At 42.5% G+C, this 23224-nt stretch overlaps 1 protein-coding gene across 3 annotated transcripts in view; it reads left to right on the forward strand.

The window, feature by feature from the left end:
• The first annotated feature begins 1056 nt into the window (after nt 1-1056).
• Nucleotides 1057-23224, forward strand: part of LOC122556141 (membrane-spanning 4-domains subfamily A member 4A-like) — a 53580-nt gene continuing 31412 nt past the window's right edge. For 2 of the 3 annotated variants that reach the window (XM_043702630.2, XM_043702631.2), the window contains exons 1-3: nt 1057-1210; nt 16257-16463; nt 21749-21877. In XM_043702630.2, the coding sequence (XP_043558565.1) occupies nt 16269-16463; nt 21749-21877 (324 nt within the window). In that variant the 5' untranslated portion in view covers nt 1057-1210; nt 16257-16268. The remainder of the gene's footprint in view (nt 1211-16256; nt 16464-21748; nt 21878-23224) is intronic. The other variant, XM_043702632.2, reaches the window with a different exon arrangement.

A 23224-nucleotide genomic window follows, 5' to 3' on the forward strand; every position in this document is an offset into this window, starting at 1 on the left:
TGTGGAGGCACTGGAATAGGTGCAGAGGAGGTTTACCAGGATGTTGCCTGGTATGGTAGGAAGATCGTATGAGGAAAGGCTGAGGCACTTGGGGTTCTTTTCATTGGAGAAAAGAAGGTTTAGGGGTGACATGATAGAGGTGTACAAGATGATTAGGGGTTTAGATAGGGTTGACCGTGAGAACCTTTCTCCACGTATGGTGTCAGCTATTACGAGGGGGCATAGCTTTAAATTAAGGGGTGGTAGGTATAGGACAGATGTTAGGGGTAGGTTCTTTACTCAGTGAGTTGTGAGTTCATGGAATGCCCTGCCAGTAGCAGTGGTGGACTCTCCCTCTTTATGGGCATTTAAGCAGGCATTGGATAGGCATATGGAGGATAGTGGGCTAGTGTAGGTTAGGTGGGCTTGGATCGGCACAACATTGAGGGCCAAAGGGCCTGTACTGCTCTGTATTCTTCTATGTTCTATGTTCTATCACACCCACTTGCAAGTGTGAAATAAACGACACTACTGATTCAGATCTTGTCTCGGACTGAAATTATTGAAGTGAGTGAGCTTTGTTTCACACAACCTGGAAAGTATGTTTGGAGCCTTGGACAATGAAGAGAGAGGAGGTGAATGGGCAAGTGTTACATCTTGTGTGATTACATGGGGAGTGAAGAAGAGTTAGGCATGATCGAGGAATGACATGAAGGGAACAGTCCCCGCAGAATGCTGACATTGTTCTGGGAAAAGGAGGAAGGTAGTATTGGCGACACAGCTGAAGACACAGTCAGCAAACGTGGGGGAATCCTCGGTTGAGGATGATTTCTCTCCCTATAGCCCGGCCCCACTCCTAAATTCCCACTGAAATAAGGCTTTTTGATCATTTATTGTGGGTTTCCTCTCAGCAGACTACTATTTGGCTTGCTTCCCGTCTCTTTGGTTGGGATTGATCTTTACAAGTACCGAAAGGCCATGGTCGTTCGGAAAACAGTTTCGAAGCTTCCGGGCCAGCACATTCACTGGAGGCTAACCTTGCTGACCTCCTTCACTCCAGTACACTCCTCCCACTGCTCACCCTGTAGATCCTGTCGTCAGCGAGCTGTTGCAGATTACGGGCGTTGGGAAATAATCGGACTGGTTCTTGGAATTGTGGAACTCAAGGGAAGTAAAACACAGCGAGACATTGGAATCAGACGAACAACTCAACCAAGACGCAGGAAGCAAGGTATGTTACGTTTTATCGAGTATCGTAACCCAAAATGTTATTAGAATTCATTTTATCAAAATGACCACTCCGCCATCTGAAAACGTGCCTTATGTTATGTTGCCGTTTTCCAAGTCTCCCGAGGACAGATCAAATTTCGGTCATATTTCTGTTGTGAGATTCAACTAATTGAAAGTACTAAACTGACCAATTATAAATGTGTACGTACATTTCTTAACAGTCTTTTAATCAGTGCCCGTCTCTGTAACTTCTTTTTTCGAGGTTTCACTCCGGTAACTTGTCAGCAGATTATCTGCCTCTGTCTCCATTGCACTGGATGTTTTGACTCAGCCCCTTTCGCGGTGCGTGGTTAGTGCGTAGTTTACTCAGAAGCTTTGTGTCTCGATTCCCAGTTATGAAATGTCCCTTTCACCATTTTTATTTGTCTTACTGGAAGAGACGTTGGTGCTGGAACAAATCATTAGAGGCAGCAGCACAGGGTAGACAAACAATGAAATCATCAACACAGCACAAGTGGGGAGTGGAATACACCCCATTTGATTAGATGGGTGCAGCTCCAATGACATTCTGGAAGCTTGATACCGTCCAAGACAAAGCAGCCCACTTGGTTGGCACCATATCCACAAACATCCACCCCCTCCACCACTACACTCAGCAGCAGTATGTACTAAATACAAGATGTACTGCAGAAATTCGCCAAAGATCCTCAGACAGAAAGTTCCGAAAGCGTGACCACTTCCATCTGGTAGAGCAAGGGCAGCTGATACATAGGAACACCACCACCTGCAAGTTCCACTCTATGCCTCTCACCATCCGGACATGGAAATATATCACAATTCCTGCTCTGTCAATGGGTCAAAATCCTGAAAGCCCATTCCAAACAGCATAGTCGGTCAAGCCACAGCAGGTGAAGAAGGCAGCCAGTTCCTCAAGAGCAACTAAGGATGGGCAGTAAATGCTGACCAGCCAGTAATGCTCACATCTCATGAATGAATTTAAAAAATCGCAATGAGTATAAACACCAATATGGGCCAGGCGTTCCGAATGGCCTCCTATGTTGGAACTATTCTATGATTTGGGATCAATTGAAGAACCAGAATTAATATTTTGTAACATGGGAATACTCAACACATCTTCACCATTACAACAACCTAGAAGTTTGACATTAAGTTCAAGAGAGAGCAAGATCCTTCACAAACTCAAGTTTAAAATGTTTCTGAGGAAATTTTAAAGGAATAGGCCATACATTTAACTGAGCTGAACTGTTTACAGTGAACTTTTAAAAAAAAGAGGTCTTTACAAGCAAATATTTAACACAATATTTAATGCGCACACTTCAAGGGATATGTTTCTACCTGTTCACTCAAGTAACCACGGATGCTACAAAGGGTAAAATACAAGTTAATATTCAATAAGTTAGTACATAAATGTCCTTAATACATTAAGAACAAAAGCTAGGGAGAGTATGGAGCTCCTCAAAGAACAGCAAGGTGGCCTTTGAGTGGAGCTGCAGAAAATGGGGGAGATACTAAACAAGTATTTTGCATCAGTATTTACTGTGGAGAAGGACATGGAAGACATAGAATGTAGGGAAATGGATATCATGAAAAATGTCCATATTACAGAAGAGGAAGTGCTGGATGTCTTGAAACGCATAAAGATGGATAAATCCCCAGGATGTGAGCAAGTGTGCCCTCGGACTCTGTGGGAGGCTAGAGAAGTGATTGCTGGGTTTCTTACTGAAATATTTGTATCATGAATAGTCACAGGTGAGGTGCCAGAAGACTGGAGGTTGTCTAATGTGGTGCCCCTGTTTAACAAAAGTGGTAAGGACAAGCCAGGGAACTATAGACCAGTGAGCCTGATGTCGGTGGTGGGCAAGTTGTTGGAGGGAATCCTGAGGGACAGGATACACATGTATTTTGAAAGGCAATGACTGATTAGGGATAGTCAACATGGCTTTGTGCATGGGAAATTGAGTTGTTTGAAGAAGTAACAAAGAGGATTGATGAGGGTAGATGTAATCTATATGGACTTCAGTAAGGTGTTTGACAAGGTTCCCCATGGGAGACTAGTTAGCAAGGTTAGACCTCATGGAATACTGGGAGAACTAGCCATTTGGATACAGAACTGGCTCAAAGGTAGAAGACCAGAGGGTGGTGGTGGAGTGTTGTTTTTCAGACTGGAGGCCTGTGAACAATGGAGTTCCACAAGGATGGGTGCTGGGCCCACTTCGTTTCATCATTTATATAACTGATTTTGATGTCAACATAAGTGGTGTAGTTAGTGAGCTTGCAGTCGACATCAGAATTGGAGGTGTAGTGGATAGCGAAGCGGGTTACCTCAGATTACAACAGGATCTTGACCAGATAGGCCAATGGGTTGAGAAGTGGCAGATGGAGTTTAATTCAGATAAATGCGAGGTGCTGCATTTTGGGAAAGCAAATCTTAGCAGGACTTATACACCGAATGGTAAGGTTCTAGGGAGTGTTGCTGAACAAAGATAGCTTGGAGTGCAGGTTCATAGCTCCTTGAAAGTGGAGTCGCAGGTAGATAAGATAGTGAAGAAGACGTTTGGCAAGCTTTCCTTTATTGGTCAGAGTATTGAGTACAGTAAATGGGAGGTCATGTTGCCTTTGTAAGGATGTTGGTTTGGTCACTTGTGAAATATTGTGTGTAATTTGGGTCTCCTTCCTATCAGAAGGATGTTGTGAAACTTGAAAGGATTCAGAAAAGATTTACAAGGAGGATATTGCCAGAGTTGGAGGATTTGTGCTGTAGGGAGAGGCTGAACAGGTTAGGGCTGTTTTCCTTGGAGCATCGGAGGCTGAGCGGTGACCTTATAGAGGTTTACAAAATTATGGTGGGCATGGAAAGGATAAATAGACAAAGTCTTTTCCCTGGGGTCGGGGAGTCCAGAACTAGAGGGCATAGGTTTAGGGTGAGAGGGGAAAGATATAAAAGAGACCTAAGGGGCAACGTTTTCACGCAGATGGTGGTACGTGTATGGAATAAGCTGCCAGAGGAAGTGGTGGAGGCTAGTACAATTGCAACATTTAAAAGCCATTTGGATAGGTATATGAATAGGAAGAGTTTGGAGGGATATTGGCTGAGTTCTGGCAGGTGGGACTAGATTGGGTTGAGATATCTGATTGGCATGGAGGTGTTGGACCTCAGGGTCTGTTTCCGTACTGTACATCTCTATGACTCTATGACTCTAAGTTGTTTACAAACATGCAAAAGATTTAATACTAAGCAGATTGGCATAAAGATATAAATCAATAAATCTCAAAGAAAAACATTAGAAATGAAACATAAAATAAACATTATAAAAAAGTAACAGTGCTGTATTAAGACTGCCAGAAGGTGTCTGACAAGGTACCTCACAAAAGGTTAAAAGCTTGGTTGGAGAATTGGCCAATTGGCAGGTAAACAGCAAGTGGGGATAATGATTTCTTTTTCAGGTTGACAATCCATGACCAGTGGGGTTCTGCAAGAATCAGTGTTGTGACCTCAACTGTTTACAATAAATGAGAAAGTAAGTGAACGTACTGTTGCCAAATCTATTGACAGAAAAATAGGCAGAATGGCAGATTATGAGAGAAATAAAGTTTAGAAAGAGAGAGATTGATAGGTTGCGTAAGTGGGCAAAAAGTTGGCAAATGGAGCACAGTATGGGGAAATATTAAGTTCATTTTGAAATGGAGGACTAAACAACAGAATATATAAACAGAAAAACTGCAGAAAGCCGCAACACAAACAGACTTAGGGATACTTGAACATGATACACAAAAAGCTGACAGACAGGTGCAGCAGATAATCAGGAAGGTTAATGGAACGTTGGTCCTTATTTCAAGCATGTTGGAGTATAAAATTCATTGAATCCCCACAGTGTAGGAGCAGGCCATTTGGCCCATCAAGTCCGCACCAACCCTCTGAAGGGCATCCCACCCTGACCCACCCCCTACCCTCTCCATGTATATCCCTGGACATTACCGGCAATTTAGCCTGGCCAATCCACATAACTTCTAAATCTTTGGACTGTCGAAGGAAACAGGAGTATTGTTGTCCTGCTCCCCCTCCCACTCTGCCGAGGATATGGAGGTGCTGGGCCTCCTCCACCACCGCTCCCTCACCACCAGACGCCTGGAGGAAGAACGCCTCATCTTCCGCCTCGGAACACTTCAACCCCAGGGCATCAATGTGGATTTCAACAGTTTCCTCATTTCCCCTTCCCCCACCTCATCCTAGTTTCTAACCTCCAGCAACTCGACTTGTCCGGACTTGTCCGACCTGCCCAGCTCCTTTTCCACCTATCCACTCCACCCTCTCCTCCCTGACCTATCACCTTCATCTCCTTCCCCACTGACCTATTGTACTCTATGCTACTCTCTCCCCACCCCCACCCTCCTCTAGCTTATCTCTCCATGCTTCAGGCTCTCTGCCTTTATTCCTGATGAAGGGCTTTTGCCCAAAACGTCGATTTTTCCTGTCCTCGGAGCTGCCTGAATTGCTGTGCTCTTCCAGCACCACTAATCCAGAATCAGAACATAACTCTCCCTGCCTGCTCATACCCTATACAAATTCTCGGAGTACCTGGAGGAAACTCATGCAGACATAGGGAGACTGTGTAAAGTCCACTCAGATAGTCATTCAAGGCTGGAATCGAGCCCTTGTCCTTGGTGCTGTGAGGCAGCAATTTAACCATTGAGTCACCATGTGGCCATTTTTTTAGACAGCTAAGAGTAGGGAAATCTTATTGCAACTGTTCAAGGTGCTGCTGAGACCACATCTGGAGTACCATGAGCAGTTTTGGTTCCCTTATTTAAGGCAATATAGAGAAGGTTCACTCAGATTATCTGTGGTATGGAGGGATTATCTTATGAACAAGGCTAAACAGGTTGGGATGGAAATGTGTTGCTGGAAAAGCGCAGCAGGTCAGGCAGCATCTAGGGAACAGGAGAATCGACGTTTCGGGCATTAGCCCTTCTTCAGGAATGAGGAAAGTTGGTCCAGCAGGCTAAGATAAAAGATAGGGAGGAGGGACTTGGGGGAGGGGTGTCGGAAATGTGATAGGTGGAAAGAGGTCAAGGTGAGGGTGATAGGTCAGACTGGGGTGGGGGCGGAGAGATCGGGAAGAAGATTGCAGGTTAGGAAGGCAGTGCTGAATTTGATGGATTTGACTGAGACAGGCTGGGGGGAGGGGAAATGAGGAAACTGGTGAAATCCGAGTTCATCCCTTGTGGTTGGAGGGTTCCTAGCCGGAAGATGAGGCGTTCTTCCTCCAACCATCGTTTCGCTGTGGTCTGACGATGGAGGAGTCCAAAGACCTGCATATCCTTGGTGGAGTGGGAGGGGGAATTGAAATGTTGAGCTACAGGGTGGTTGGGTTGGTTGGACCAGGTGTCCCAGAGGTGTTCCCTGAAACGCTCCGCAAGTAGGCGGCCCGTCTCCCCAATATAGAGGAGGCCACATCGGGTGCAAAGGATGCAATAGATGATATGTGTGGAGGTACAGGTGAATCTGTGGCGGATATGGAAGTTTCCTTTGGGGCCTTGGAGGGAGGTGAGGGGGGAGGTGTGGGCGGAAGTCTTGCACCTCCTGCGGTTGCAGGGGAAGGTGCCGGGAGTGGAGGTTGGGTTGGTGGGGGGTGTGGATCTGACGAGGGAGTCACGGAGGGAGTGGTCTTTACGGAATGCTGATAGGGGAGGGGAGGGAAATATATCCTTGGTGGTGGGGTCCGTTTGGAGGTGGCGGAAATGGCGGCGGATGATGCGCTGTACATGGAGATTGGTGGGGTGGTAGGTGAGGACCAGTGGGGTTCTGTCCTGGTGGCGGTTGGAGGGGCGGGGTTCAAGGGCGGAGGATCGGGAAGTGGAAGAGATGCGGTGGAGGGCATCGTCGACCACGTCGGGGGGGAAATTGCGGTCCTTGAAGAAGGAGGCCATCTGGGATGTGCGTTTTTGGAACTGGTCCTCCTGGGAGCAGATGCGGCAGAGTCGAAGGAATTGGGAGAATGGGATGGCGTTTTTACAGGGGGCAGGATGGGACACTACTAACCGGAGTTTAGAAGAATGAAAGGTGATCTGATTGAAACATACAGGATTCTTAAGGGGCTTGACAAGGTAAATACTGAGAGAATGTTTCCCCTTTTGGAATAGTCTCGGACCAAACAATCCAGGGTCAGAATAAAGGGGTTAAGACTGAGATATGAAGGAATGTCCTCTCTCACAGGTTTTGAGCCTTGGAACTCCTTGGCAAAGCGAGTTGTGAGGGCAGAGTCCTTGTGTCTATTTAAGCCTGAGATTGACTAGTACAAGAATCAGGAATCATGGTGATAATGCAAGAAAGTGGACATGAAAATTGGCAAATCAGCTGTGAATGGTGGAGCACACAAAAGGGGCCCAAATGGCCCACTCCTCTTCCTATTTCTTGTGGTTTTAAAGACAAAAAGTGAATATTTTTGTAAATATATTTAGAAGAGGGAGGTAAACGGGATTATTTGGGCCAATATTCACTTCACAAGGGATACATTTTTTTTAAAAAAGTAATGACTGATGTATTGATTTTCAATTTCACTGGGAAACAGGGTGAAATACTTGTGAGAGAAAGTAAACTGAAATAAATCATTGGGAGGAACTTATAAACAATATGGCAGTGGAGAAAATAATGGGATTTAAGAGCTGAACCTCCAGGACCCAATATCTTTCACCTCAGAATATTAAAACAATTATGTGAAGCAATTCATCATAATCTTTCAAAGCTCCAATCATTCCAGGATCATGTCAGTCAATGGGAAATGTACAAGTGTCACACTATTCTTTAGGGAGAATGCAGCGAGAACCTGGGAAACTACAGGCTTGATACTTTAGCAGTAATCATACGGAAATGAGTGAGATTTGTCATTAAGGTTGGGGTGATTGAAAACCTGCATCAATATGAGTTGATTAGGTCTGAGGAGCATTTGGGATTTATTTTGCAAAGATCACTAAGAAGGCAAGTGAGGAAGTTGTCTTATTAGTGTTTGTGGAGTTACAGAAGGCATTTGATGATATTCAACATCATTAGTAAAAACAAAAGTGCTTAGGCTAGGAGGCAACATACAGATTTGGTTGGAAATTGATTGTGAAGGATAGAGACAGCCTGGGGAAAATTATAGATGCTTTGAATACCAGGATGTGATAGAAACAGGGCAATGTGTAGATAACTGGTTTTTCCCAGGAGCTATTCCAAGGTCTTAGGTTTCATTATATTTAGTAACAACTTGATGAAGGAATATAGCGATGTTGGTAAATACTTAGGAGGGCACTGATTTCAATGTAGGCTGCACCTAACAATTGTAATGGGTAATGTACAGAATAAGCGAGTGGCCCAAACTATGACACCAAAGCCTGATGTTGGAAAATGGGAGGTAATTTACACTGGACTGTAAGATAACTCCACAGAGACTGGCATCCTGTCACCAAGTCACCCTTTATTTACTTGTGGAGAGTCCTTGACACTGATTCAGCTTCTTCAGAGCCAGATCTCAGAATGGACAGAACCTCTGACACTCTTTTTTTCATTTTCCCCCCACACTACCGCCTAACAGTGGTAGTGCTGTCGTGTGTGTGCAGGTGTCGGACACAGCGAAAAACAACAGTGTAAATCTTTATTTATATTCCACCACGAGGAAGAAGGGAAACATGCGAGTGGCCAGTGACAAGCAGTGCCCTTCTCAACAAAGGCTATGTGACCGAAAAGTAAAGGGGAGGGCAGGGATTAAATCAAAATGGAGGTGGATACTCCTGTTCGTTTCCGTCAGGCAGGCCTCCCCTGATTGGACCAGATTAACAGCTTCAATCAGGGAAGTCATGTTCTGTGAGGTCCACCTGACTAACCTTGTTACAGTCATTATATCCCTTCCCTGCTGAGTCTGAGGACATGGTCCATTTTTTTTTAAGCTCCTCCTGGGGCGTTTTAGCACAGGGTCAGATTCCTCAAACCCTTCCATTGTGTACTATGTGTAACTCATAGTATCTCGCATCTTGCACATGGAGCATCTCGGAAGAAATAGATTCTGTATTCAGGCGGCAAAGGCATTGAGGTGGCAACGTCCATTGTGTCCATCTCAGATTCAATGCTTGATGGAGAGGGAGAACCCACATGTTCCAGAACAGTCAGAAGGGCTGGCTAGGAGCTGGGAACATTCTGTTCCTGCACCCTTTGTGAGTTTGCAGCTTTCGTATGGACCATGTACTTGTTCAGGACCATTGCTCCTACCCAAACTTTATACATTACCTGACCTAACCTTGCATTGACTATGCCTCTTACCCATGCAGGGCCATTCCTGTGATTCCTACACCAAACATCATCCCCTGAAGTAAACTGACTCTCTTGCTTGGCAGAGTCTTGTGTCTGGTATTGGCATTTCTGATGCTGTTTCACCATGCTCCTCAAGTCTAGGAAGATTAGATTTAACCTGGTGTGGAGGCTGCTCTCCATTTGTAGTTCTGCTAGAGCTATCCCTGTAGTTGCACGAGGGATGGTCCTGTCATCAAACAGGAACTGGGAGAGTTTGGTATCTAATGAAGCCGTATGCTGTTTCTTTAAATCTGCCTTCAATGTTTGAATTGTTGTGTCTGCCAGACCATTGAATGATGGATGGTATCAATCTGTCCTTATATGTCGACATTGTTCAGGACTTGCTGTACATGGATTAGACCTCTTAGTATTTGAGAGCCGATGCATAGTGCTTTATATTATAAGGTCATCAATCCTGATTCTGACCTTATGATGAAGAGAATGCTGAAGATGGTTGGCCCAGGACATTTCTCTAAGGAGCTTACTTGTAGTGAGCTTCTGGAACTCAGATAATTCACCTCCAATAGCTACAATCAATCTCCTTTAATGTCAGCTAGACTCCAACCAGCTGAAAGTGTCCCCCTGTTTGCCATTGACTTCAATTTCTGATAATCTCTTCGTGCACATTAGCAATTGAAGAGTGAAATGATCTGATCTAATCAAGGTGTTGAAAATGTTTAAAGAGTTTGGAAGGGTTGATACAGAAGATTGTTTCTCTGGTGATAGTGATGACCTAGATCAAGGCAATACAATATTAAAATGAGAGTGAATCTATTCAGGAGTTAAATCGGGAAGCACACTTTCACAAATTACACAATACAGTTTTGAAACTATAATCCTTAAAACTGTGAGTGCTGAGTCAATGCAAGTTTTCAAGGTTGAGACAGTTGGATTATAATTCATAGGGAAAATACTCTATTATTAGGAAGATAGTAACAGGCCGCTGAGAAAATCTTAATGTGATTAGGCAGCATCAGAATGTACTTATGAAAGCGAAGCATATTTGTTTCATTTGTTAGAGTTCTTTGAGGAAGTAACACATGACGTAGATAACAAAGAACCAGCAATGTAAGGCCCACTGTCAAGGAAAGACCACCAGCATTTTTAAAGATCCATCCCACCCTGGCAATGCTTTTCTACAACCTTGACCATCAGGGAGAAGGTACAGAAGCCTGAACTCATGCACCAGTCGGTTTCGAAACAGTTTCTACCCTACTGTTGTTAGAATACTGTCAAAAGTGTGGTGCTGGAAAAGTGCAGCCAGTCAGCCAGCATCTGAGGAACAGAAGACTCAACGTTTCATGCATAAGCCCTTCATCACGAATGAGGCTTGTGGGTCAGGGCTGAGAGATAAATGGGAGGGAGGTAGGGGGGAAAGCGATAGGTGGATGAAGGTGAGGGAGAAGGTGATAGGACACAGGGGTCTGGAGGGTGGTGCCGAGTTGGAGGCTTGGGCCTGGGATAATGTGCGGCGAGGGGAAATGAAGAAGCTGTTGAAATGCACATTTATCACGTGTGGTTGCAGGATCCCAATGTTGTTAGAATATTGAATTGACTCACAAACTTTGAACATTAGCCTGTACCTGTGTTTTTGTTTTTGCCGCTGTTTACCTATTATTTACTTATCCATGCTATTTAACTGTGTGATCTGCCTTTATTGCTCACAAGACAAAGCTTCCCCTGTGCCTCAGTACACGTTAGAATAAATTTAATTCAATTCAATTCAATACTTAGATTTTCAGAAAGCATTTGATTAAGTAAAGGTGGATGGTTGCTTTTCAGACTGGAGGTCTATTACCAGCGGTGTTCACAAAGATCACCTCTGGGTCCTCTTTTGTTTCTAATTTATATAAATGATTTGGATGAGAATATAGAAGACGCGGTTAGTAAGTTTCCAGCCAGCAACAAAATTAATGCCACAGTAGACAGTGAAAAACATTTTCTAACATTTCAAAGGGATCTTGATCAAATGGGTCAATGGCTGAAAAAATGACATATGGAGTTCAATCTTGATAAATGCGAGGTATTGCATTTTGGTACAGCAAACAAGGATAGGGCTTATACAATACATGGTAGTGTTGTAGAACAGAGGGACCTCGGGGTGCAAGTGCATAATTTTTTGAAGTTGGCATCACGTATAGACAGGGTTGTTAAATAGCATGTTTGCCTTCATTGCTCAGACCTTTGAATATAGGAGTTGAGAAGTCAACCTGAGGTTGTACAGGATATCGGTGAGGCATCTTCTTGAATACTGTCGTCCAGTCATAGGAAGGATATTATCAAGCTGGAGAGGGTCCAGAAGAGATTTACCAGGATGTCGCTGGAATGGAAGATTTGAGTTATAAAGAAAGGCTGGATAGGCTGGGACTTTCTTCCCTGGAGCATAGGAGATTGAGAGGCGATCTGATTGAAGTTTATAAAATAATGAGAGTTATAGATAGAGTTAATGGTAGTTGTCTTTTCCCAAGGAGGAGGGATTTTGTGAGTGGGGGCACATTGTTAAGGTGAGAGGAGAGATATTTAAAAAGTGACATAAGTCAATCTTTGTACACGGGGGTGGTTTGCATGTGGAATGAACATCCTGGGGAAGTGGTAGGTGTGGGTATGATTACAATGTTTAAAATACATTTAGATAGATACATCTAAAGGTTTGGAATAGGAAAGGTTTGAAAGAATATGGTCCAGGAACAGACAGGTGGGACTAGTTTATTTTGGCATTATGTTCAGCATCGACTGGTTAAACTGAAGGGCCTGTTTGCATGCTTTATGACTTTAAGATGTGTAAAATGTTTAAATAATTTCTCACATCAAAAGGTTGCTGTGCAAAGTAAGTGCTCTTGTTGCAGGAGGTGATATTTTAGCTTGGATAAAGTGTTGGTTGGCCCTTTGGAACTGGACAATGAGCATAAATGGATTGCTTTCAGGTTGGTAGGATGTTGTGCCAAAGGGATCAGTGTTGGGACCTCAGTTACAAACGTTTTATTTCAAAGATCTGGATGAAGGAATGGAATGTATGGTTGCTCAGTTTGCTGATAATATACATAAAGGACTATGAGTTGTGAGGAGTACAAAAAGAGTCTAACCGATGGAGTATAATATGGGAAAACATGAACTCGTCCACTTTAGCAGAAAGAAGAGAAAAGTGGTATACTGTTTATGTGGAGAGAGATTATGTAACCATGGGTACATCTGAGAGCCTTGGTACATGAATCTCATGAAATTATTATGTTGGTATAGCACATGATTTGGCAGACAAGTGGACTGTTGTCATTTATTCTATAGAAATGACTAACAAAGTAGGAAAGTTTTCCTACTGTTTAATGGAGCATTATACAGAGTACTGTAAGCAGTCTTGTCCCTCTTATTTAAGACAATGAATTAAAACCAGTACAGCATACATTTGGTCCCTTCATTCAGCTGGTGCCTATGATGGGGTGGTCAGCCAATGAGGAAAGTTTGGAGAGGCTGCACTTGTATCCATTGGAGGATAGAAGAATGAGATATCATTGTTAATGCAATATCCTGAGGGATAGATGCTGAAAAGATGTTTCCCCTCCGTGGGAGAGATTCGTACTAGAGGACATGGTTGAAAAGTAAGGGATCTCCTATTTAAGACTGAGATGTGGAGATTTTTTTGTCTTGCAAGGTTGAGAGTCTTTGGAACTCTCTTACCACAGAGTGATGGAGGTGACCTTATTGAAAATATTGAAGGTAGAGGCAGATTTCTAACTAATACTGGCATTAATGGTTATCAGGGGTGGTTGGAATAAGGAATTGCAACAATTTAAACTGTCATGATTTTAAAGAATTGTGGAGCAGTAGAGAGTCAAATGGACTATGTCTTCTAATTTGTATTAAAGTCTATCAGAGGATATGAAGTAACAGTGGCAAAATGTAACTGAGGGCAGATAAACCATCTAATTGAATGGCAGGTCAGACACAAGAACTTAAATGCCTATTCCTGTTCCTATGCCAATTGAATATCTAAGTGACCCAATATTCATTTGTCATTTAATAGTCACAACCAATGTTCCTGCTGAAAGAGGCTGGACATGATTAATTGTAGAGAAACCTTATGATTTCTCATTCAACTCCTGGTTATTGGTAATGCGTTAAAAGGAGGTGGAAAATGCAGAGTGAATGGGAAAGAGTAAAGGAGTGGACTGATTTGAAAGAGTCTGCATAATTGAAAGGGGCTGGATGGATTCATGTGTGCTGAATGATTGTGAGCATTATATCACCTCAATTATTAGCCCTTCTGAAATCAGTTAACTCAGTCTGTCAACAGAATATCATGATTTGGAGATACCGGTGTTGGACAGGGGTGTACAAAATTAAAAATCACACAACGCCAGGTTATAGTCCAACAGGTTTAATTGGAAGCACACTAGCTTTCCAATGTTGAACTCATTTAATTTCAGATTGAAGGGCATGTAGTGTCTGACCACAGTTAGGTGTAGGGTGGTGGGTACATAACCAACATGAGGAGATGCCAAAGGTTGATTTCCAGTGATTTGCCCATACTCTGAGCTCAGGAAAGCAAATGGATGCTAGCTACCTGTAACCTTGCTATATCCAAGCCAGCAAGGATTCGGGGTTGGAGGAAGCAGCAAGAAAAAGTTAGGTTGCTGGATATCTTCACATTCTTAATTTTATAAATCTGTAACTTGCAAATGAATTATTCTAACTTTCAAGCTTATACTGTATTTACTTACAACATGGAAGATTTTAGATTTAGGTTTTATTCCCACATGTACTCATGTACGAGGTACAAGAGTACAGTGATAAGTGTACAATGTCGCCAAATACGGAGCCATCTTAGGGCAAAGTACCCAAGTACAAAATCTTAGTTACAGGGCGGCACGGTGGCACAGTGGTTAGCACTGCTGCCTCACAGCACCAGAGACCCGGGTTCAATTCCCGCCTCAGGCGACTAACTGTGTGGAGTTTGCACATTCTCCCCGTGTCTGCGTGGGTTTCCTCCGGGTGCTCCGGTTTCCTCCCACAGTCCAAAGATGTGCAGGTCAGGTGAATTGGCCATGCTAAATTGTCCATAGTGTTAGGTACGGGGTAAATGTAGGGGTCTGGGTAGGTTGCGCTTCGGCGGGTCGGTGTGGACTTGTTGGGCCGAAGGGCCTGTTTCCACACTGTAAAGTAATCTAATCTAATCTAAATAGAAAAATAAAGAAATAAGTTAAAAAGTTCAGCACTACAATCTTCTTAGCATAAAAGTAGAAAAACAAATAAATACATTTAAAATTTCAAACATTACAGTCCATTCTTAAACCATGGGCCTGAAAATGTTCCAAGCTGGGTTTCCCTCAAGAAGGCTTGCTCTCCCCTGCTCTGGCCATGATTTGATCTGCACTAGGCTAAGACCCACCGGTAGCACTAGGCTTCATCACCACTCACAAGGCTTCAGCCCAGACCACCACATGGCAACTCCTGCCATCCCTCATAGCCGAACTCCACTACTGCCATCCTTTGCTGCCTCACCATTGCCACCATCTGGGTTTATGATATGCCATGCTCCATTACTGTTGCTGCCTCCAGGGCCTCAAAGGCAAGTAAGAAACACTGAAAACCAAAAAAAAAATTGAAAAAGGGAGATGAAGCGGAAATAAAGGGAAATTGGACAGAATGGATATGATCTGGGCTCAAGGGCCTGAACTCTGCCTACTGCACCACTACTTGGAGGAACCGGTGTTGGATTGGGTGGACAAAGTTAAAAATCACACAGCACCAGGTTATAGTCCAACTGTTTTATTTGGAACCACTAGCTTTTGGAGCACTGCCCCTTCATTACGTCCTTCATCAACCACCTGACAAAGGAGTGGTCCCCTGTCTCACCTATGGGACCTGAGTGTGGGCAGAGGGGATGGTGCAATTTTATCCCCAGAACCAGAAATTAAATGGAAAGAGAGAGAAAACAAAGTGTTGCTCCCACAGCTGGTGAACAGAGGAGGAAGTTTCAGTCTGGGTGAAGTTCAATCTTCATTCAGAGAGAGAGGAGTAGCAGCAATAGCACCTTTGTTGAGCAGGAATGCTTCAATGAGAAAATGAACATATAAACTTTCAACGTTTGGGCTTCACTATAATTTTAAGAGTCTGAATGTCCTTGTCAAGTATTATTCATCCAAGTATCTTTAGATCCTAATGTGACATTTTTAGTCCATGACCATATGGTATTCTGTTTCATGTATTGTACTGGAAAACACGCTGTCGAAGATTATATTCTGTGAACAATCGTACCTTATAACTATGTTGAAGTGGGTATTGGAGATGCTGGAGATCAGAGTCAAGATTAAAGTGGTGCTGGAAAAACACAGCCGGTCAGGCAGCATCCGAGGAGCAGGAAAAGTTCACGTTTCGGGCAAAAGCCCTTCATCACCATTCCGGATGAAGGGCTTTTGCCTGAAGCATTGATTTCTCCTGCTCCTCAGATGCTACCTGACCTGCTGTGCTTTTCCAGCACCACTCTAATCTTGCACCTTATAACTATGTCCAGTATTTTTCCAGAATTTTTCTGGATCTCATATTTCCAAAGTAGATACAAATATTTATTCTCCATGTACTTTTATTTTATTCAGAATTGCCTTTAGTTTTTGCACAAGATTGCAGTTAATCAATGTAAATTGAAGTAGATGATAGAGAATTGGCTAGCCAATCAGAGAGAATTTACGCATTCTATATTTTTTTCCAGACAATTGTGAAAATGGTTGACGTTCTGAAGAATATTGGAAATAACCTGACACCAAACCAACTCCCACCACCACAGGTGCTACCCAGTGGTCCTGAATTGGTGCAATATGTGGAAAATGGTCCTTTGAACCAAACCATAGCGAAAATGCTTACTCAGAATAGTGCCGGAGTACAGGAAATGCTCAAAGCAAAGTTCAAGTTCCTGGGTGTAAGTGCAGTTTACAAAATGAGACAACTTGTTAATATTTTAGCCAAAACAGTTTTTCAACATTATGAAATGGTATGGGCATGAATTGCCTCGGGTTACTTTGACATAACTGAAGGACATTACCCAGTGATAGTGGATTAATTATGACTGAAGACAAGTAATCCAGAGATCTGGACTGATGATCTGGAAATAGGAATTTAAATCCAACTGTGATCATTGGGGTAATAACTTTCAATTAAATATATTTGGAATCAGTCATGATTGTGATAAGTTAATTGTATTGTCTCAAAACCTCATCTAGTTCACACATGTTCTTTTGTGAAGGAAATTAGCCAAAAGATAAAGGTAAGTACGAATAAGTTCCAGAACTTGTCAGGCCTGTGTATAACTCCACGCTCACAGCAATATGATCTATTTTATCTGCTTTCTCAAATTGCTGAGCAAGCTGTTTAGTTGTATTAAACCCTAACACTCTCCCAGGAAGGGGATGGAAGAACTTCTGCCAAGGATTGTGCTGCTATAGCCAAGATACTGTCACTGGGACAAACTCCTAGCCATCTGCAAAATTTCCCACTGCATGCCAAGCTTGGGTTCCTTGCTATCCTGGTGACGATCTTGCAGATAACTTCAGTGCAGTATTTTTGTTTCCAGTTGTTACCATGAATGAGTATCTCTAGGGATTTTTAAAAAATGCAGTTTTCAAGTTTAATACTTTTACTGTCATATTTTGTATTTTGTTTTTTTAGCAATTGAGCTGTGTTGCATAGCACCCTTTGTCATTGATTCTGAGACTAAGGTCCTGCATCTAAATAAAGGAAACAATGATGTGAGTTAGATATGATTTATAGGAGAACATGACTGTGGATAGGAAATGACAAACATTTAAACACCTCATGAATGTACGACATTAATTCATCATTATTGTCTGGCACAAAAGTAAAATAGAAAGATGGCCTAAACATGGCTAATAAGGAAACTGGGGATGATATTAGGAAGAGGCACACAAATTGATCAAAAAAAGCAATAGATGTGAAGATTGTAAACAGTTTCGATTCAGCAAGGGAGTAAAAAAAGAGTTTGATTATGAAGCGGAAAAGTGAGTACAAGAGTAAGTTTAGGGGGAGTACACAAACTGAGTGTAAAAGTTTCTGTAAGTATGTGAAGAGAAGAAGATTAATGAAGCCAAATGTTGGTACCTTACAGTCAGAAAGTTATAATGGAGAACAAAAGGAAGGGAAAACCAATTAAATACACATTTTGGTTGTATCCTCACAAAGGAGGATGCAAATAATATCCCAACAATGATGGAATATCGAAAGTCTAATGAGAGAGAGGAACTGAATGAAACCAGTATTAATAGGGAAATGGTGTTCAGAAAATTGATTGGATGAAAGGCTCATAAATCCCCAGGCCCTGATAGTCTACATCCCAGAGTATTTAAGGAAATGGCCTGAGAAACAGTGGCTGCTGCAGTGGTTATCCTTCAAGATTCCATAGACTCTGGAACAGTTCCTAGAGCTTGGAAAGTAGCTAATATATCCCATTTGTTAAAAAGGAGATAGTGAGAAAGCAGGAAATTGTAGACTAGTGTGTCTGATGTCAGCGGTGAGGAAAATTATAGGATTCATTATAAAATATTTAATAGTAAAGCGCTTGGAAAATGAGGACATGATCAGACAAAATCAGCCTTGATGAAAAGGAAACCATGCTTAGAGTCATAGAGATGTACAGCCTGGAAACAGACCCTTCGGTCCAACCCGTCCATGCCAACCAGATATTCCAACCCAATCTAGTCCCACCTGGCAGCACCCGGCCCATATCCCTCCAAAACCTTCCTATTCATATATCCATCCAAATGACTCTTAAATGTTGCAATTGTACCAGCCTCCACCACATCCTCTGGCAGCTCATTCCATACATGTACCACCCTCTGCATGAAAAGGTTGCACCTTCGGTCTCTTTTATATCTTTCCCCTCTCACCCTAAACCTATGCCCTCTAGTTCTGGACTCCCTGACCCCAGGGAAATGACTTTGTCTATTTATCTTATCCATGCCCCCCATAATTTTGTAAACCTCTATAAGGTCATCCCTCAACCTCCGATGCTCCAGGGAAAACAGCCCCAGCCAGTACAGCCTCTCCCTGTAGCTTAAGTCCTCCAACATCGGCAACATCCTTGTAAATCTTTTCTGAACTCTTTCAAGTTTCACAACATCTTTCTGATAGGAAGGAGACCAGAAATGCATGCAATATTCCAACAGTGGCCTAACCAATGTCCTGTACAGCCGCAACATGACCTTCCAACTCCTGTACTCAATACTCTGACCAATAATGGCAAGCATACCAAATGCCTTCTTCACTATCCTATCTACCTGCAACTCCACTTTCAAGGAGCTATGAACCTGCACTCAAAGGTCTCTTTGTTTAGCAACACTCCCTAGGACCTTACCGTTAAGTGTATAAGTCCTGCTAAGATTTGCTTTCCCAAAATGCAGCACCTCACATTTATATGTAATTAAACTCCATCTGCCACCTCTCAGCCCATTGGCCCATCTGGTCCAGATCCTGTTGTAATCTGAAGTAACCCTCTTTGCTCTCCACTACACCTTCAATTTTGGTGTCATCTGCAAACTTACTAACTGTACCTCTTATGCTCGCATCCAAATCATTTATGTAAATGACAAAAAGTAGAGGACCCAGCACCGATCCTTGTGGCACTCCACTGGTCACAGGCCTCCAGTCTGAAAAACAACCCTCCACCACCACCCTCTGTCTTCTATCTTTGAGCCAGTTCTGTATCCAAACTGCTTGATAAACCTAGTGAAATTTTTCAAGGATGTAATTCATAGAATTGATAAGGGAGAGCCAGCTGATGTTGGACTTTCAAAAGGATAAGACTGAACTTTGGAGATTAGCGTTTCAAATTAAAATACTTGGGATTGGTGATAGTGTTCTAACATGGATAGAGAACTAGTTGGCAGACAAAGAACAAAGAGTTAGAATAAACAGGTCTTTTTTTCTGAGTGGCAACCAGTGACTAATAGATCCTGCTGTTCACAATACATGATAATGGTTTAGGTGAGGGCACTGAATATAATGATCTCCTAGGTAAAAACAATGACTGCAGATGCTGGAAACCAGATTCTGGATTAGTGGTGCTGGAAGAGCACAGCAATTCAGGCAGCATCCGAGGACAGGCAAAATCGAGAAGATAATAATCTCCTAGTCTGCAGATGACACAAATCTGAGTAGAAGGGTAAAGAGGAGAATAGAGAGGTGGCTTCAGTGTGATTTAAACAGGTTGACTGAGTGGGCACCCGCATGGCAGATGAAGTATAATGTGGATACATGTGAGGTTATCCACTTTGGTAGCAAAAACAAGAAGACATATGCTTATCTGAAAGGTGATAGATAGGGAAAGGGGGAGGTACGCCAATTTGGATGTCCTTGTACACCAAACGCTGAAAGTTAGCATGTAATTGCAGTAGGCTGTGAAGAAGACAAATGGTACGTTGGACTTCGTGATGGTGAGTTGCTGGAATTGAAGAACACACAGAGCATCGTGTGCAGTTTTGGTCTCTTTACCTGAGGAAGGTTGCTCTGGCTAGAGAAAGAGGAAAATGAAGTTGTACCAGATGGATGTTTGGGATGGCAGCACTGATGTATGAAGAGAAACTGAATCGGTTGGGACTATATTCACCAGACTTCAGAAGAATGAAGGGATTTCATAGAAGTAGAAATAAAATGCAAACAGGACTAGTCAGAGTAAATGCAGGAAGGGCAGTCTCAGTGACTGTGGAATCCAGAACCAGAGGTCATAGTCTAAGGAGATGGAGTAGGCCATTTGGTGTTGAGATCTGGAGAAGCTTCTTCACCCAGAGAGTGGTGAGCCTGTAGAATTCTCTGCCACAGAATGCCGTTCTCTGCCACAGAAAGCAGGCAAAAACATTGAATGGTTTCAAGGAGTTGTCTAAGACACAGTTCTTAAGAGTTAAAGTGATTAAAAGATGTAGAGAAAGTAAGAACAGGATATTGAGTTGAATGACCAACCCATGATCCTATTGAATGGTGGAGTGGGCGCAAAGGGTTGAGTGGTCTTTTCCTGCTAAATTGTCTATGGTTCTATTCCTGAAAGGATGGTGGGAGCAGATTCAGCAATTGTTTCAAAAAGAAATTGGAGTTATAGTGAAAAGATAAAAAGGAGAAAGTGAGGGCTGCAGATCAGAGCTGAAAATGTGTTGCTGGAAAAGCGCAGCAGGTCAGGCAGCATCCAAGGAACAGGAGAATCGACGTTTCGGGCATAAGCCCTTCTTCAGGATTCCTGAAGAAGGGCTTATGCCCGAAACGTCGATTCTCCTGTTCCTTGGATGCTGCCTGACCTGCTGCGCTTCTCCAGCAACACATTTTCAGCGCGGAAAAGATAAAAAGTAAAGCAAAATTGTGGGGAAGGTTGCTGATAGAGCAGAACTAATTGGAGTTTTCTTTCAAAGAGCTGGCACAGCATGGGAGACTGAATGGACTTCTGCTGCTGATCAATTCCATAATTTTTTTTGAGTGAGGAAAGTTTCCATCTTTACAACCTGTGCATTAAGTACTATTAGAAAAACCTAATGAAGAAAATTGTACATCCCTTTTGGAATTTATTGGATTATCTTAGTGAAAACATCTGTGGATGCAGAATTAGACAGATTATTAGGCCCACCAGAATTTATTTAATAAATACTGCACAGGTAATGATTTGCCACAACATCATGACATAAGTTAAACATACATTCTTCTTTAAAAAGGTGAGGTCAACCACCTTCCATAAAGACATTTCCGGTTGTGCCACAATGATAATGTTATCTTAATAAAGTTAATTATACTGGAGAGAAGATGGCACAAATTATTCTGCTTTGCTTTTCAGTTTCTACAAAAAATCCAAATAAATTATTAATTCAGATTCAAGAATTCAAATTCTTGATGAACTGGATAAATTGCAGTTTAGTAACAAATGGTGCTGAAAATTAGATTCTTTCTTTGTAGTGCCAATTTTGCATCACATTGGCAAATTGAAACTAGTGCCTTTATAAAATCAATTTATCCAAAGATGTGCAGGTCAGGTGAATTGGCCAGGCTAAATTACCTGTAGTGATATGTGCATTAGTCAGGGGTAAATGTAAGGGAATGGGCCTGGGTGGGTTACCCTTCTGAGGGTCAGTGTGGACTTGTTGGGCCAAAAGGCCTGTTTTCATACTGTAGGGAATCTAATCTAATCTAATCAACACAACTTTCTGGTTCTTGCAGGCGACAGAGATCGTGACTGGTATAATCGGCATAATCATTGGAATAGTGAAAATGTGCATTGAATCAGGTCGAAATCGCTACTTTGACTTTGCCCTAGTAATCGGGACACCCTGGTGGACTGGAGTTCTAGTAAGAACCACTGACAAATATGTTAATGTGAAATTGCAGAGATTTTGTATCTGCCAGATGCTCAAAAGATACACTTGGTAGCAACATGCATTGTCTACTTTCCACACAATATTTCTGTGTACAGCAATCTCCAATATACTCTTTATTTCTTGCATTTGGAAATAAAGAGGGCACAGCACCTGTTTTATGGCACCTTTGCCAAATTGAAATTTTTTGAGCAGCCTTCTTCTGTCAGGTTGATCTCTTTGTAGACTTGATCTAAAACATGGGAGGCTCCCTAACATTTGTTACACTTGTTTGCGGCCTTGTATGTGAACAAATTTGGCTCCTCTTAGCTTCAGGAGCACTCCTGAGCATCATTGTTGCATGATGTGAATTGAACTCCTTTGTGGAAAAACATGTACCATGTATTAAAATGAGGATCAAGACCCACCAGGTACAGGCCTGAACATGAACAATTTTGCTAAAGAGACAATTTACCTGAATTCATTTTTCTTTGAGTTCTTTAATGGAATATGAATGCTGCTGGCAAAACCAGCATTGATTGCCCATCCCCTAATATCATTAAGAAGATAGTGGTGAGCTGCTTTCTTGAACTATTTGGTGCAAGTGCATCAACCATTTGGGACTTTGATGAAACTAAATTCTTCATCCAGAGAGTGAAGAACCCGTGAAATCATTTGAGACCAAAACATCAAACATTTTAAAGAGGTGGATAGACATAGTTCATGGAGCTGAAGGGATCAAAGGTTATGGGGCTAAAGCTGAAACAGCATAGAGTTGGGATCAGTTATGATTGTATTGAACGACAGAGCACACCCAATGGGCCAAATGGACTATTCCTGTTCTTATTTTTCTATGTTTCTAAAAACATTGTTAGGAAGGTTTTGGCCCATAGTCATAATGCATTGCTTCAAATCAGAATGGAGTAACTTGGTGAGGAACTTGCAGGTGATGCAGTTCCAAGTTCTGCTGGTCTTGTCCTCTTAGATGATGGAGGATAGAAGGTTGTTGGCGCAAGAGCTTTGGAAGTAACTGCAGGGCATCTTGTGGATTATGTATTCTGCTGCAGCTGTCTGCCTTTGGTGGAGGGAGTTTATTTTTATTAGAATGGCAGATGAGGTGTCATTTCAAGCAAGCTGCTTTGTTTCGGATGGTGTGCAACCTTGAGTGGCTTTGGAGATGCACTCAGATGGAAACTATAATATTGTATTCTTGACTTGTAGACTATGGACAGGCTTTAGGAGTGATAACTTGAGTTTCTTGGCACAGAATTCCCAGCCACTCCTGTTCTTGTCGACACAGCATGGATATAGCTGGTCCAGTTGAATTCCTAGTCAATGATAA

This window comes from Chiloscyllium plagiosum, unplaced genomic scaffold, assembly GCF_037043375.1.
Source record: "Chiloscyllium plagiosum isolate Xiang-an unplaced genomic scaffold, Cpla_swu_hap1 HiC_scaffold_13, whole genome shotgun sequence".
Lineage (NCBI taxonomy): Eukaryota > Metazoa > Chordata > Chondrichthyes > Orectolobiformes > Hemiscylliidae > Chiloscyllium > Chiloscyllium plagiosum.